Raw genomic sequence first — 17,921 nt, 5'->3', positions numbered from 1 at the left:
CTTAACATACCTGGTACGAGAAAGAAGAAAGGGGAAAAAACCCAAAGCGTAGCTATTTCCGCATGATGAGGCAGTTCTGTAGTGATGAATGATTTACCTCATGGGGAAAACACATCTGCTGTGCTATTAAGTTCATATGAAAAATGTTATGTGGTGTGTGAATCGTTTTATTTTGAAACTTCTTTCAGAAATGACTTATTTACAGTGCATGATTTCTTTCCGAGATTTGAACTCTATACACAGATATACAGCAGCTGAAAGTCCACTTCAAATATTCTCCCTTCCTTTTGTCTCTGTTTTTTTGGGGTTTTGGTTTTGTTTGTTTTTGTTTTTTTTTTAGCAATAATGTAAAAGTAGCGATGGAAAGAGCCACAACGCGCCTGTGATTGTGGAAAGCCCTTGAAGCCAGGGTTGGTTACTGTTTATGAAAAAAATCTGTTTATAAAGACCAAACTCAAATGAAGGCAGGAAGCTAAGTTCTTAGTGCGTCAGCTGATCACCAAAAGGCTCTTCATAAGGTGACTGTCTTATAGAATCGTCGTAGACGATTATAAAAGCAAGGTCTTTCACCACTCATTTCAAGGAAGGGAAGGTAAAAGGTTATGTGTGGGAAGAGACTCTGTGGTCCGGGCAAGAAACAGAGAGAGGGACAGAAAGAGAGGCAGACAAGTCTTCGGGCTGGAGACATGACCTAAATCTGGAAGAGTCATCCAGATGATAACGCGTTCAGGAGACTGGAAACACTGTTCCCTGTGTTAGTAACTACATCAAAAATTATGGTATGTATTTTGACTGTTAGAAATCCTTGAATGAAAAATTATAGCCTAGTCTAGCACTCAAGAAATTAGGTTTTTGGGGAAGTGTTATTTTAAGTAAATTGGGAAGCTTGGAGAGCTAATTGTAGCCTGTGTCTGAAGACTCTGTGTTTACTATGCTTGAGCTCTCAGAAGCTGCACCTACATGATGTGTCTAGAGAGCTAACCTTAGCAGGCAATGTCTCACTTCAAGAGAGATTTGGGGAACTTTAAAAGTCCGCAATGCTAATTGTGTAGGTTATTAGAAATCAGTCAAATGAAATTCCAGGGGGAAAAGTACCATCATTCCTGATACTGGCTTCCCTCCAGCCCCCAACCTTACAGTCACGTTATTTTATGAAAACAATTCAGTGATTATGTGGAAAGGTGTAAAGAATGTGACTATTTAGCTGTTATATATAGCATATGTTCTGGATGGGACCGTGACTTTTATAAAGATGGTGTATAAAAGAAAAAAAAAATAATCAGAGTGAGTATAACCACTGTATGATGATAACTGAAAAAACCCTGAGCCTCGCAGAAAATACAAGAAATTGTCAGTATGTCCAGGCTCTAAAGCTGACGTTGTGTTGTTTATGGTACCCTGCTGTAACTTGATTTTTAGTGGTCCTAGAATTTGAATGCTTCTCTCAGAATAAAATTCCCTAATGCTTGGGACAGTGGGAATTGCAAGAAGGTGGTAGCTGCTGTGGCTTTCTGACTTTTGGCTTCTGAATTATTATTTTTTTTTTTTTGCTTGGCTTATGACTCCAGCATGTGACTTATAATACATACTCTCAGAAAATCTGTATGACCCAATAATAAATGCACAGTTAGAGGTATAGTAAAAAAACCCATAGTGAGAAGCTGGTGACTACGAATGAACAAAACCCCTCATTTGTGGTGGTACTTCTCATCAGAAATTACTTTTCTAGTAAGTAATTGATTATTTTGAAACTGGTAAAAGGAGAATTGATACTTGAAAGCAGGATCCTTCTCTGACCTACTCTTTCTGCTTCTGTATTTATGATGCATCTTTTCCTGTTTTTATACTAATCCCTTTGCATGCCTAGGTTGGAATTTGGCACTAACCTCTTTGGTATGAGGTCTGTCTTGTCAGTTTTAAGTGTTTTCCTTCCATCTGTGTTTACCTCTCCACACAAGCAGTAGTTACCAGTGTTGCAATGGCCACACAGATTCAGGAAGATGCGATACTGGAATTCCCTACTGAACATTACTTGTCCTGTCATATGTGATAATGTCTTAGTATCTGTTCCTTAGGATCAGCTCTTCTGACTACAGTGCACTTCAAATCCTGTGGTAGGAGAACAGGGGTGAAATTATTTTGGTTTTAGTCTGTGACCTGGAGGTTTTATATAATGAGACTTTATGAACACACACACATAACAGCCAGTTAAGCTTTATTAGTGACATAGCCTAAGTAGCACCTAATCAGAAGTGTAGTAACGTATTTATGTGTAGATAATGTCACAGGGCTCAAGTTAGCCTCTGTTATCCACTTTGAAAATATTCTTTTATGCAGTTACTGAAATCAGATAACAGCTGAGAGCAGAGCCTTTCAGTGAAACTATATTTCAGTGGAAGGTGAGCTATTTTAGTATTGGATCCTTTTTATGTGTTTTCTTCTGGATTAGTCAGTTTGGGCTTGCTTACTGATGAAACACTTGGGGTTTAGTTCTTTCTTCCGTTGTGTGGTCTGTAGTCTTTTTTTACAATCTAATTTAATGATTAGTTTCATATATATGACGCTCTCATTTGCCTCAAATTATTCAGGATGTGCATACAGGTCTTTGAAAATATGATGCTTCAGATGCTTTAGAATAATTTAGTAGTGGCATCGTCTTATTATTAATAAAACATTTTAATTGTTAGCACCATACTTTATCCATAGAAACCTGATTACAAGAAGTACTTTGTTTCTTCTTTCTTCACCTTGATCACAGAGGACAGAAAGCTCAAAGTGAAGGTCCTATGGGCTAATCAGTAACGGACACCATTTAAGGCAGAATAGGACACAAGTGGAGTAATCTATTAATACATTTTTATTTTTCTTCAATGCAGTACTGTATAAAGCTGGTTACTTTTTCTGTATGGATTTAATACACCTGCTTTCCACTTCTGGGTCACTTTAGAAAGTAATTTTAAGGCGCTTATATATATATATATGTAAATTATTCTGCATAGGTCACTGAAACTTGAATTGCATTAACAGATTCTTTCACAGCTATGATTTAGGTGCTTTAAAAAACAGTAATTATGTGAGTTCATAGAAACTAGTAATTAGCTGGAAAATAGAGGAGTAAAATTCTTGTATTTATAAACGGGGGCTGGGGGGGCGGGGGGGGGGGGGGGGGGGGGGGGAAGATGCAGTCACTGCAGCACTGCAGTCCTGAGAAAGATCGCATAGTATCTCTCTGGGATTGTAACCCTGCCACTGCACCCACCCTTGCTGATTTTTCAGCGGGATGTGGGAGGCTTCCCCATCACGGTGTCCTCTTGCCATTTCAGTATTTGTGTGCGTATGCCTGGTATGGCCCCCCCTCTGTCCTGTTTTGCTCTTTCACAGATCTTTCTTGTGTACTTCAGCCTGTACCTTTTGCTTATCACGCTGGTTCCCTGCTTCCTCACTTGATTGTTGACTGTCGTTTCCCTTCCCTGGTGCTCCTAGTTTAAAGCCCTGTTTCTCAGGTTTGGCCAGCCTGATGGCAAAGATGCTTTTACACTACTGATTAAATAGGTCCTGTCTCTTCCCTGAAGTCCTTGGTTTTGAAAGATGGTTCCATGGTTGTAAAAGCTGTGTTGTTGACACCAGCTGTGCAACCACGTATTAAACCCACAGGCTCTGTCTACTCTTCTGCAAGCTGTTTCTCTTCACCAGCAAGACTGAGAAGCAAAATACTGGCCTTGTCCTGCACTTGGCCATTGCTCTCTGAGCCGTGTGTCATGCTTGATATGCTCCAGATCTCCCTGGCGCTGTTGTGGGTGGCCACACGGGAGAGCAACAAGGGCATACTGGTGGGGGGGCTTTGTGTGCTGGTGAGATGTGTGCAATAGAAGAGGGAGGGAGACCTTCAGAAACTCTGTACTGGTGTTTGATTGGGACATAAAAAGAACATGTATCCAGCAAAGAGAGGCTTGATTTCCCTTGTAATGACTCTTGATTTGCATTTTGGTGTGACTTTTCTTTGAATTTTCCACCTTCACAGTAGGTGTAGCGGAAAAGGCACTCGCCTCTATCAAACCTGGCCACCACTCCAGGGCACTTTGTTAGTTTTCAAATTGGTGTCTTCCTAGAGTGACTTTCATGTATAGAGAAACCTTAGTTGCAAGGTGTAATTAGGGCAGTTTTTTAAACAATTCTGAATAACATGAGATTAAGGAAATGTACTGCATCTGTGCTGGTATGAAGTAAGCCTGGTTATCCGCAGGGTAATGTCTGTTTATCTGCAGAGATAGAGGCTGAGATAAAGAGGAAAAAAAAAAAAAAAAAAAAAGAAAGAAAAGTGCAGTCCAAAATAGGAGCAGCTTCCAAGAGGCCAGTCTCATTTAAGCATCAAAAGGAGAGGCCTGGTTTTCAAGCAGCCTCTGGGTAAGAGGTGCATAAATGTTAAGACTTTTTGAAAATCTGTCCTAAGGTTCACAGTGGGAACTATATCAGGTGTTAAACACATTTGAACAACTGTCTAATTTCATGTATTCAGATGAGAACTCTTGCAAATTTGTGGGTTTTGATGTTTTTCCCTGATTTGACTCATGCAGAGCTGAAGGGGAAAGAGAAATTCAGAGTAATACTCCAACAATTTAGAGTAGCTTTATTAGATGTTAAAGCTGTGTGGTGTCTGAAGTTACTCTAGGGCAACTGCTAAAGCAAACTAGAGAATGCAGACTTGCAGTATTTTAATGCCACCTATTTTGTAGCACTGGTCCTGGGGATTTGAGATCTGTAAGCAGCTGTTTTCATGTAAGGAATATTGGTGCTGAGTGAGGACAGGATCTTTTTCTTAGTATTGAGCAAAAATAATTTTGGCATTCATTATGTGTTTCATGGGTAGGGAAAGAAGAAAGTGTTCCTTTTAAAGTTGATTTTAGAAAATGAAATAGCAGCTTTAGACTGTTGCTAGGCTTGGGATATTTGCATAATGCTTGAATGCAATTGTAAGTATGTGATACATTGCAGAGATCTTTCAATAGATCAACCCCTAAAATTTGTCAATAAATACAAGCTATAAATATGTACTGAGTCACAGCTAGATTCATAAACGCTGTGAGTCTTTCAGCAGTTGGCATAAATAAATGAATGTTGTTTGTGTAAGTTGGCTCCTTCACCATGGGTGTGTTCCCCAGCTCTGTGAATTGACTTCTGGTGTCATCTGCCTGATGTAATATTGCTGTCCACTTTGCTGGCAGAAGTAACAGCTATTGGAGAGAAGAGATCATAGCAAGATAAGGAAAGGCTTTAGGGTTGTGCATTACTTGAGCTGGTAGTTGGAGTATGGAACTTGCTGTCCATGCATGAGGCAATGGTAGCTTTTGGGAATTTACCTTGAGTTTCATAATGTTTATCCTTCTCATAACGCAGCAGCCCTGATAGTATTATATATACCCCTGAGGCACCCTTCTAAGTCTCCTGCTTAAGGTTTCGTTCTCAGGATGTGAACTGCTGCTTTGGAGTGATGTTTGCAGTTTGAATTTGTTGTTTCCAAGTAGGTGTTTTACTGAAGCACAGTGGTGGATTGGTTATGGAACAGAGATCATGCACCAGTGTTTTGGTTTGTTTAAAATTTCTGGGTGAGTAGGGAGTGTGCAGGGAATGACACATGCTTCTAATGTGCTGGGGAAACAACAGAACAGAGAAATCTTTTGTGGTTAGTTTAGAAGTAATGTCGTGATGCTTAGCCTGATGTTCATCCCTCCTGCTTTCAGCATAAAAGCATGGTACACAGGAGAACAGTTTAAGGAGGGGGGCGCCCCCCACAAATTGAAGTTTCTGTTGGCACTTTTTGTGCACACACATCATTGCTGCTAATTAGACAGGCAAGCAGGGCTAACGCGTTCTTTGCTGGTCAATACTGTTCAGAATCCAAATGAGTTTCTTGGTACTGAAGAACTAGGAGGTTTTATCAGCTCGTCTGGAGTTGCTACATTTGACTGCTTTTTGTAAATGGCAGGAGAGTGTTTTCCTTTTGTGCCTGCCGGAACTGAGCCTCAGCCACGCTGACGTTACAATAATACTCAGCGTGTACATGTAAAAAAAGTCCCAAAGGAGGCAGTGAAGTCAAGCATGCATGCAGAATGCTAATGAACGTGTGAAAAAATACTTTTATATCATTATGATTTTTAATGAAAGGCAAATGAAAGAAACAGAGGGTGAGAAAGCGCAGTTTATTCTGTGTTGCAGGGCAAAAGAAAACATAATTATTGATGAACTTGCTAAGAACGGAAATCAAATATGTAGTATTCAGAAAAGCAGTTGTTTATGTCTCTTAAATAATTGAGATAGTTTGCAGTTAATTCTAACTCAGAACTAGTTTTGAAAGGGGAAAAGAAAAACAAAAAGAGTCAAAGCTGGTTCGGTTTCACCTGGTGCCTTAAAATAGTATAGATGTCATTTTGATTAATGTGTAGCTCTGCAAAATACTCTTTTTAATATTACCCAGAGATGCTTATTCATGTTTTTAAACGTCATGCCAAACTATGATTCTGGAAGAAAACCGTTACTAATGGAATGACATTTCGTCGAGAAAACAGAAGTGCAGTTATTCCCGGGATTTCTGTACTGTCAAGGCATTATTTAGCTGCTTTAAGGATTTTTTTTTTAAATTATTAATTCAGAACAGCTAGAAAATGTGTACATTTTGTGATATTTCGCATCCTCAACCGCTCACATTACTAAATTGTTGTCTAAAAAAGTTGTAAATGCATACATTATACAAGCTTTCCTGGTTTGGTCTTCCAAATCCATCTGACTGCAAAGGCAATAGCAAAACTCAGCTATAAAGCAGAGTTATAGCTGTTTCTCTGAGAGACTCTTACCTTCTTTGGAGGAGCTAGAGAGCACAATCAGATGTCTTTTGTAAAAACAAGGGCATCTCTTATCTGTCACTAGTGCTCTCAATTAATGCACTTTTATTAGTGGAGTATACCTTGTACTGATTTCATGGTGGTGGCTTTTCCACGCAAAATGTAGCATGTTCAGTGATTAACCTAAAACCCTTATTTGCAAAACAACCGGTGCTTTTGTTGACCACTTGATGGCATCACTCAGTTGTATGGAAAGTAAACTGTTTTGCCAGTAGAGCAGTTATACTTGTGTGCTTGGTGTGAGAGGACTTTAATGTTTTATTTTAGTCTATTAAAGACTGAAAAGAGCTATTAATACGCTCCCATAAATTAAATGAAAGATGAAAGCCACAACTCTACTTCTGATAACTCTTTTCCTTCTCTATGGTATATTACTTACCACTTTGAAATAATTTCATCATCTGCATAAATGTGAATGAAGAGTGGTCTAGATTGCTTCTTTCCCTGCTTTTGGTTAATTTTTTAAGAATGGCAGCTAGTGGTTTATTGCATTGATACTGACACAAAGAATGTTGTCATGCACTGAAATGTCCTTTTGGTTTGTGCTTTGAGGGAAATTACTTGAAACCTCCAACTGTTGCAGTCAATGTGCATTCTAGGGAAAGGATTTATACAATTTTGTGCATTCACTATAGGTCCTAGAGAAGAAAAGCATTTTTCAGCCTTCATACCCAATCTAGGTGCTCTGTCTGTGTGTGAGCCAACGACAACAGCTTACTGAAAATGCTGAACCAAGGGGATAATGGAGCAAGTAAGGTGCGGTGACTATTATTTCAGAGGTAAAAGATGGTTCTAGTAATGTCAGGGGAGCCCTGACAGTTTATACATGCTGAGAATTGGCCCACAAGGCACCAGCCAGTAAAGCATTTAGTTGAAAGTAAGTTGATGATCTAAATATTAATTTTCCTATGCAACCAGTGTCAATGAGCAGTAACCAAAGACCCTATTAGTGCTGTGAGCAGTGACACAAAGGAGATGGAGCTGGCTTCTGACCTCAGAAGGGGTAAGCGGGCAGTGTGGGAAAAGCAGCATGAGGAAGGTGATATCGCCAGTGTGCCTCTGTTCAGTGAGTAATGGTTAGCGTGTATCTGGAAGAAAAACATAGGAAACATGCATACAAAAACTCATTCATTTTTTTTCTTCTCCTATTCTTTCTTGTTTGGCTTAGGCTGCTGAATGCTGGAAAAACAATAAAAAGGCAGTCCAAGAATAGGGGGAGGATCTTTAATAACATTTTTTTCTAGAAATTTTTTGATAAACATTTCAAAATCTCGTGCTTAACTTAGCTTTTGAGGTTTGTTTTGATGCTGCTTTGTCAGGGATATTTTGATATACTGATTACGTGTACATTTAAATATGCACATTTATATATGTATATACTGGTCTTCTTGATAGCGTGTACTGGTTTTCCAGAATCTTTTCCATGTAACTGGTAGCCTACTGAAATAATCGTCATAATCTTAGAAAATGTAAGCGATGATGCGTATCATATTTTTGGATCATGAAGTGCTTTGAGCTGGGCAGCTGAGAATTTTACCTAAGTTGGAGACAGAAGTGTCCCACTATAGGACTTTACCCATAGAACTGATGACAAATTTTTCTAAAAGAAAAAAATAAAAGAGTTTATAAACTGACTTGCCAGTCTTATTTCAGTTGCTAAGAAAAAACACTAGAGAATCCCTTACATTGTGTTTTCTAAGGAGAAAAAAAAAAAAAAAAGAGCTATACTGAAGGACGGAGAAAGAATTCAGAAACAGGCTAAATGGTGATTATTCAGTTTTTCAATATATTATCTAGTATAATGGTTTTGGTTAATAGTTATCAGAAAACTAAGTATCAAAAAACTCCATGGAGGGCTCACAATGACAATTCAACTGCTGGCAAATACTATGTCTCCTCCATAGCTGCACTAAAACGAAATATTTGAGCCTGCCTCAGGTCAGGAATGAGCTTCTCTAATTTTCATGGAGTTAGTGGCAGCCTGCGCCTTGCCAGCTGTGTCTTGTCCATACATAGATGCTAGTGAACCTGCTACAGGATCATTTTAGCTTTGGTGCTATAAGTCTGTGATTTTAGGACTGTGGCCCCAGGTTTTATTGCTGTTGCCAATCACTCGTTAAAGACTTTACATCATACATATTTACACATGGGTAAGTATCAGCATCTTCTCCAGAGATATTCTGTTACATGGTGTGTGTGTGTGTGTCAGATTTTGAAGCTCTGCCTGAGCTTGCAAGCTGACAGGAGAAGATTTACTTGCCGCCTTGCAGCTGGAGAGAGCCCTGAACTGATTTATTGTGAATTCTTCCCAATGTGGGTTTCATGGCTTTGGAAAAAGGACACATAAAGGGAGCTTGGTTTCATGTGAGACTAGAACATGGGCCTTTTGAGGAGGTCAACATTACAGTTTGCTTTGCGTTGGGTGTATGGTTCCTTTTGTTTTAAGTTTATATCATGTTTCTGTGCTATCCAGCAAGAATGTTATCTATCGGACAAACTTCAGGCATTTTCTGTCCTCTTTGGTTCTCAGACTATCTATTTTTATTTACTGCAAGAGTCTGCAGTATTTGTCAGTGGTTGCATTTGTATGTTGGATGCCGGGCTAGTCACAGGTGCTCTCCAAGGTCCTTCTTGCAATGAATTATTATCCATGGGAATACTTTCATGATTTGAAATTCTTGTCTCTGGTGGAAGACTTGGCATTGCATTTGGGCTCTGAATGCTGGCAAGCAGGGGAACACAGTTGCCATCAGGAGGTGTGGTGGGGCTGTGTCAGACTTTCCTGTGGCTTCCAGAATTATCGTATCAAGGACTGTGGGATTTAAGAAAGCCTGGATCCTGGTCCCAGGTAGAGAAGAAAAGCTGTTTAAATGAAAGGGAGGAAATATTTAGCGTTCTCAAATGTTACATGTGAAAAATGTACACATCCAAATTGGGGTAGTTAGGGTTTTGGTTGGTTTGATTTTTTGCATTAAACCACAGTGGACTAACTCTGAATTTTCTTTCTTGTTTTAAGATGCATTTTGTTTTGATTGAACATATGTCTAATGTAGTAAGAAATATTAATCTTCACTACATACAAACTGGTACAGCAATAAAAATGCTACATAAAAGAATTTTGCTGTCTATGTCTGTTATCTTTTCTCTCTATTAACAGTTACTCTGACAAGTAACTATAGTTTGTGTAGGGTTTTTGTAATAAAAATTACAAATTCTTAGTAGTTTGAAGAAACATAGTGTAAACGCATAACATAACGGTAATTAAAAACCTTAAGAAATGTAACAAAAATAATTTATTGCTGAGTACCCAAAGGAAGGACAACTGCGTAGCATGATACTAGGTGCCAATATGCCAGTTCATTATGAATTCTCTTTCTCAATTAATAAAAGAAACTGATGAAGAGTAAACAAACAACATAAAATATAAAGTAAGGAAAACCTACTGTTCTTCAGGAAACCCTCTTAGTGAAGCATCAGGTCAAATGAATGTTTAGATGACTAATGTTGATGTTGTCTTTAATTCACCAATAGTAGGAGTGAATCTATAGATCAGTATTTTGAATAGAAGCATTTTCAGTGATATTAATGTTTATCCTGTCATTTTGTCTGCCTGAGGGACTGATTTTGCACAAAATCATTTAAGTATTAAAGGACTTTTGAGGCCTAAAGAAAAAGACTACTAGTTATCTACATTTTAGTTATCTATTTTTCTGTTGACTGAAATACCTGTAGGTTCGTGCCCTGACTTCTATAAAGTTTCCCATGTGCTACAGCAGAAATGTTTGGGTTTTGTTTAGGTATGTGTGAAAGTGCTCACTTATCTGGCTTGTGTTATTTTTGGTTTTAGCTGAAGGGATTGTATTGTCGTCCTCTTGATTTTGAAATATTGCTTGGTGGGCTGCAGTCTTTTTCCTTGTATTGTTGTCTTTTCTATGTCAACCCCTGTGCTCCAGACAAACCTCCCAGAAGGACTTTTTCCATTCAGTTTAAGAATACCTCTATGGATGCATTTCCTGCAGACCTTACATCTTGATTAAGGATACAACATACCAGATTTCTGAAATGATATATTTTTATTTCCTAACTTTTTGCTATTCTAGTGTTTAACCCAAACCTTCTGTTATGTGTATATGTTATAAATAAAATTGGCTAATGAACCAAATTGCTGATTAAATTTTGTACACGTGAATAATACAATAGTTAGTTCCTTGTGTATTCATTTGTATATAGCACGGGATATTCTGCATGTGCTTGCTAGGCCAGCTTGTAGATTTGCTAACTATGCGCTTTCAGCAGAATAACTTGCAGGCCTTGATAATTTCATGGAATGTTAGGATTTAGGTTTCCAAAATAGTTTGGGTTTTTTTATTACCTTCTCCAGAATTTGTGTTCTCTGGAATTTGATGTTTTAATGATAAAATGATTATTTTCCTCCCTCTCCCTACTGGTGTTCAAAGATAAACAATGTGAAAAATCAGTTTCTGCCAGATTGACTGAGGCAATAGTACTAAGGCAGGCATGAAGTCCCTCATCTCATCTCAGCAGGATGGTAGCTGTGAAACCTAGTTACAAATACTTACGTGCCGACTTCGTTAATCATTTCATTCTAGAGAACTACACTAGAAATATCAGGTATGTGCAGTGTGGCTGGATTTCCATTCTTTTGCCAGATCTGAAGTTCTCTTCATTTGAAGATCTTTCCAAGCGAAAAGGCAGCAACCTCTCAATTGTTGAACCGTGATTTTTTTTTTTTTTTTTTAAATCAAGTTATTTGCTATTAGGAAGATTCTCCATTTGCAGTGCAGTAGAACTCCTAAAGGTTAATCAAACTAAAAAAGAAAAAAAAATCAAGTAAATTCAAACAATTCAGAGAGGATTTATCAAATATGATCAGATGCTGTCCAGAGTGGGTAGGACCAGCTATAGAGCTACACAGAAGTGAGAGACAGAAAGGCATTGAAGTTTGAAGAGGCAGTGTGAATGCCAGTAGGTGGATGTATTGTTAGATCCGAAATTACAGTGGCAGCTGGTCTATTGATAATTGTGGAAACAAAGGAACAAGTTTCTACCCTTTTCTGAAAAACAGGAAACCACTGAAAGGGAGACTGAAAGATGGTCATATTGTCACATTGCCAGAAGCAAGATAACAGTTTGTCTTGGAGTATTTTGATTCCCTGCAGTTTGGAGAGGGATTTAATTAGAGAGATCTGAGCTAAAGCTTTTAATGCAAGTATCCCTATGAAGATGGTGCCAAATCAGGACTTTGCCATCTGCACCTGTCTTCACAAATAGGATGGCAGTACATGAGGCAATGGTAGGAAAGCAAGACCTTAAAAGTGACTGTAGCAAAGCAGAATTCTTGCATTGTTTCACAGGCTGTGAGGAGTCTCGTGGGCCATGATTAAAAAGGTCACATGGATAAGGTGCATTCTGAAAAATGATAGCTGCACTTCCATGAACTGTTGTCTAATGGGATATGACTGGAGTTAGAGACGTGGGTCACAGAATGGGAGAAAAGTTTGGTATGTATCAGTATGATGTAAGAACCGTTAGACAAATGAATGTTAGAAGAAGCCCCAAATATATTAACCTTTGTTACTTCTGTCAACATCATGACAGAGATGACACAGAGAAGCTAAATGGAGAAAAACAGGGCTATAGATGGAGAAGAGAGCAGACAGTGTGTTGTGAAACTCTGTGATGGAAATAACAGTTCCAGATATGAAATGTCAAGCAGATGTGGAAAGGGGAGATTCTGAAGACAGACTTCAAAAGAATAGGTTGAGAGAGAGATTTCACTGAAACGACTAAAAACTGGATTAAGCAATAATTTGGAAAACTTCAATGAAATCCAAGTGTAAATTTGAGAGGTGGTCTGTTGATGGTGGCTAACACTGATTAAGAACTACCATGTCATAATTTAGTCTGCTCAAATAGATGAATGAAGATGAAGCCTGATGGTGATGAAGGCATTTCAGTACAGTAAGCTAGTAACTATTGCTATTCACGTAGCAGTGAAATCTGGAGTCAGGATTGCTGGAACGTTGACTCTCTTTATCTGTGGAACAAATACTTTAAAAGCATTATTTCTTGAAACTTATCTATGTAAATATATCTACAGGATAAATAAATATGAACACATCTTCGTTATAACAATATGAAATTGTTATAGCAACCACTATAGCAGTTAAAGATCGCTAAACACCTAAGGTGTTCTGATTCCCCTTTCCCTTATGTTAATAGGTTGACATGAACTGAGGCAACTTCACATTTCTGTATTTCAGCTTTAAGGAAATCAAGATGGTAGTAATAGAATTCATGTGCAAAAATTGCAGGTTCTTTTGAGTGCTTATGAAGCTGCAGCTGGCATACAGAATTAGTGATTTACTCAGTCTTGTAGTCAGGGATGCTTGACTTGCTGAAAATCTGTAGCTAGTATGAAGTAAAACAGAAGATGACACATCTTTTCTCATGCCAAAGTTTTGTATGCAAAAAAGTACAGGCATGTGGGAGGAAATCCTAAAAGAATTGTCACCAGAGTTTTCTTCTGGTATTGTATAATCCTTGAACGTTCTTTTGCTATGGGATTTCAAGATGTCTTAAGAGTTAATGAGGTTTTTAATGAATAGGAGTTTGCTAAGTAGTTGTTTCCCATTCTGTTACTAATGTAGAAAGCAGTACTTCTTTATGTGCTAAAAGCTTATTCTCACCTTTCAGCGTAGTAAGTGTGGAGAGGTTGAACTTCCTGGAATCTATTGTATTTTTATATAGTGAAAGTCTTCTACTAGAAATATGACATGTTCTGTTTCACATCCTGTAATTTGACTAAAGAAAGCAATTCAGAAAATATGAAACCTTTTTCCCTTAGTCATTCCAGTTTTTCATTGCCTGCTATACTATTTCGAAACCAAGAGCCAAGAGGAGATAACAGTTACTGTGCAGCATATGCTTTCAGGCAGAACATAATCAATTGACAAAATATCAGAATGTAGAAACGTATTGACTAATTCTTCATTTTAACCAGTTGACACAAACTACAAAACACTGGGAAAATGCCTTGACCAAAACAGTCTTTGCTGAGATATTTCAGCTGTGTTCAGTGGGCTGTGCTGGGAGATAAGGGAAGGGGGCCCATTTGCTGCAGCCTGTTGTATCTCTGGTCTTTTTGCTGCTAGTAAGTGAGCAGCTTTTGATTAGTGTCAACTGCTGAATGAAGTCATCTCTTGTTATACAACTGGTGATCAGCTCTATATTCCACAAATAAGTGACTCTCTGAATGCAGCCTCCTGAGAGAAAGGGCTTTGTTTTTTTGCTCCTTCTGTCTGCTTTGCAAGTAAATTGTTCCTTCCACAGACCCGTGTGGCTTGCTTCTCTCACCTCTGGTGACAGCAAAGCTTGCTGGTTGGTGATCTCTGCAGGGGTTTATAGCTCAGCTCGGCTGTTCTCTCCCTCTGTTCCCACTTCTCTGTTCCCTCCCCTACTGTGACTAAATAAATTACCTGTATGACATGTTCAGTTTTCTCTGGCTAGAAGCCTGGGAAATCAAATCTGTTCCCGAACCTGGGTCTCCCATTTGGCAAATGTAATGCCTCCCTGCTGTTAAATCAGGTCAGCTCTCAGGAAAAACAAAGAACAATTTCATGTAACTATAATCAACACAGAGTAAATTTAGATAATGCAGCTGACATGTGTATTGTAAAGACCATCAAGGAAATAATTTCAAAAGCACTTCATCTTTCTCTGTTGCATTAGGATACATGTTGAATGTTCTGTGCATAGAGAAGATCAAACATTTTCTTTCTGTTATCCCATATCAAAGTGTGATCTATTTATTTTCTCTCTGGTCTAAGACGATATTTGGTGAAACAGTTTGTTGGTTGCCTTAAAAACAGTTTTATGTGTTTAATTACTGTGGCTTTGTGTAATTAATATTGGCAATTAACTGCTAATTACTATTAATTATTCATACACTGTCCAGTCCCTTTGATGTTTTGGCCTCTGAAAGTGGAGGTATACTTAAAAGTGTTTAGAGGAGGAAAAACAAATCCTTTTAATATGTTATGCTCATTTTTCTACCTTTTCTCTCAGTTGGTTCCACCGGAGATCAGAGGTGGGTCAGCGGCAGGGTGGCAGCACATCTTTCCTGCGTTAGCAGAGCTGACACATGCCCTGGCAGCCCTGCGGCATGTGCCACGTGCCGGCCGCCAGCTCTCCCATGTGCCGTGGCCATCGCCTTGCACAGGGAAGCACAGCGTGGGCAGCCTCCCCTCCATGCTGGGAGCTGAACATCCTGCTCAGCTACCCTGTGTGTCCCAGAGGGGCTCTGGATTATACCCTGGAGGCTCTTTCATTTATCGGCTGTTAGCAAGGTCATGTAGCCTGCAGCAGGGCTGTGGAGCATCCCCAGTCACCTCCTGTCCAGCTTGGCTCTGGTGGTGGGCCTCTGTCCCAGGGAAGCAGATTAGCTTGTTTCCTTTGGGCAGGCTGGGCTTGTGCAGGTGCTTGCTCGGGGACTGAAACAGCAACTGCAGCCCTGAGCTCCCCCCAGCCCTCTTCAAAGGAGAAGAGGAGTGGGAAGCTCCGAGTGCCCCTGGGGGACCCTTAGGGCAGCACTAAGCCATGAGTCCTCCCTGTGCCCAGCTCCCAGGGACTTGTGGCTTTGCTGCCACTTATTCAAGAGGGTTAGTAACATCAAACGTCAGTAGCTGCCTTAGTCTTGCCACCACTGACTAAATAGCTGCTGGGCTATAGCTGGGGGGCCTAGACTGAAACATTTTCCAACCCCAGCTGCATGTCGGGTGGCCCTACCGGGCAGAGTCCTGGGGAGAGCGAGCCGGGCGGGATGCTGCAGCTGACCCCAGCAGCACAGCAAGGCTGGGAAGGGCTGCCCAGCCAGCACCGCCTGGGTCTCACTTGCCTAACGCTTCATCCTCAAAAGCAGATGGGCTCAAATGTGTATGCAGTGTTTTCAAATGGTATGTGTTTTTCCAGATCTTTTTAAAGACGGCTACGGTGTTATTAATAATTTAGTTGTTCATGAGTTGCCTTTGTTCTAACGAGTGCCTTTGTTTCTTCATAGCTCTGAGACACATTGTGAATGTTTTTCCATCAATTTAAAAATCCTTCAAAATTCTGTTGTATAAGAGAAATCTTTGAAACTGAAATTGCTCTTTATTGTCTGAAGTCTTCGTCCAATGTGCACAACAAAGATTAAGAGGTGAAAGCAGTGAACTGGCTTTTAAAAGACAGTTCAGTTCCTGCTTCCGCCAGGAATGACCTGAAGCAAGGGCTGTAAGCTCCATCCATATCAGCTCCTGTCTGAAGAAATGACAACAGTAATGCTATCTGTCCTCGACTTGTTCTTATCAGTACAGATTGCAGATACTGTCTCCTGCCATAGAGGTGCAGGACCTAACTCTGAAAGGCTCTGGCTGATACTGTAATATAAATCATTTCCACTCTCTGTTAATGGCAAGGGTAAAGCCTGTCCCGTTTCCTTCTTAGCATCTAGGTTTGTCAAAGGAATTGCTGAGCTTGTTCTAACCCTGCTTTATTTCTTGTCTTCTCCAGCCTGTGACCTGATGACCCTGGGGATCTTAGCCTTAGTGACATCCACTGGTTGTGCCTCAGCCAACGCCCTGCAGTCCCTGACGGATGCCATGCACATCCCACACCTTTTTGTACAACGCAACACGGGAGGCTCCCCACGCACAGCATGCCACCTGAACCCCAGCCTGGAGGAGGAGGAGTACACGCTGGCTGCCCGGCCACCCGTCCGCCTCAATGATGTTATGCTGAAACTGGTCACTGAGCTGCGGTGGCAGAAATTCATAGTGTTTTATGACAGTGATTATGGTAAGTGGAGAATTTTAGATGGTATTAAATTGATTTCTTTTTAACTGGGATGTGGGGAGGGAAAGGCAAAGGGAGGGGTGGGTTAGAACTTGCTGGGTTCTTCATTGACAAAGGGGAAGAAGTTTCAAGTGGACACAGGTCTTTGGTTTGAAGGAAAGGTTGCTGTGAAAACTAGTTCACAGACAAGCAGCAAAGTTGCTTAGCAACATCTACAAGGACAGCTGAAGTTTGAATCATCTCACACTTTTTCAGTAAAATATTAATGAAGTGTTGATGTTGATTGGCAGGGGTCACATAGCTGTGCAAGTAAGTTCAGTGCGGCCTCTACCCATTCCCAGAAAAGGCTTTCTATCAAAGCTGAGTACTGTTCTCTTTAAAAATTAATTTTCACAATAACTATTACCATTTCTTTTTTCACATGCTTCCTCACACTCTTCTCCATTTGGACTGAATTCCACACTGATATCCTTCCTGGCATTAAACTAAAGCGTAGAGTTAGCATTTCCACTGTATCTGATGCATTTCCTTCAGCAAAATTTTTACTTTGGGCTAAAACTTGAGGAAAAGGAGTCTCTGCCCAAGAAAATGTAGTACCTTATGTTGGGTGTAAAGAATCAAAGAAAAAATAGATCTCTCATTGGGCCAAGCTCTCAGTGAAAGGGAACTGTGTACATAATCCCCCCACCCAACTGATATGAACGCTGTTCCATATGTTTAACTCATGGTATTTTCAGCACAGTCATCTTAGGATATAGGATCTGTAATGGATATAGGGTCTGTAATGGATAAAATAAATTTTCTGTGGTATGTTTTAAAACCTGCAAACACTTCTGGTTTAAAATGCAGTGCATAATCTTTTGGTGTGGTGACTGACTTTGAACAGGATACAAAGAAAGGAAATTAAGGTTAAATTGCAGTTGGAAAAATACATCTTGTGTGTCTGTGCATACAGTTTAGATTTTATATGTAGTCTTCCACAACTACAAAACAGACCTTTATTTGTATTCTTCCTATGTCATCATAGATTTTTCAGTGGTGAATCAGAGAGAAATAATATCTTTGGTTTTGAAGTCGGGCTACTCCTGGTTTAAAAAAATGAAACAAAAAGGCTATATGAAGGGTCCTGAGATGGAATGAGTTCTGAAAGTCTTAGGCGCAGCTTTCTGTTCT

The 17,921-nt window shown here is 39.6% G+C and overlaps 1 protein-coding gene across 1 annotated transcript in view; it reads left to right on the top strand.

Moving 5' to 3' along the window:
- GRID1 (glutamate ionotropic receptor delta type subunit 1) overlaps window positions 1–17,921 on the top strand; it is a 541,694-nt gene that overhangs the window by 204,755 nt on the left and 319,018 nt on the right. The window contains exon 3 of the mRNA XM_040607383.1: window positions 16,467–16,751. Within this exon, the coding sequence (XP_040463317.1) occupies window positions 16,467–16,751 (285 nt within the window). The remainder of the gene's footprint in view (window positions 1–16,466; window positions 16,752–17,921) is intronic.

The sequence above is a fragment of the Falco naumanni genome, chromosome 9 (genome assembly GCF_017639655.2).
Source record: "Falco naumanni isolate bFalNau1 chromosome 9, bFalNau1.pat, whole genome shotgun sequence".
In the NCBI taxonomy this organism is placed as follows: Eukaryota; Metazoa; Chordata; class Aves; order Falconiformes; family Falconidae; genus Falco; species Falco naumanni.
Note: the sequence above shows the minus strand (reverse complement) of the source record. Positions and strands in the feature narration are given on the sequence as shown.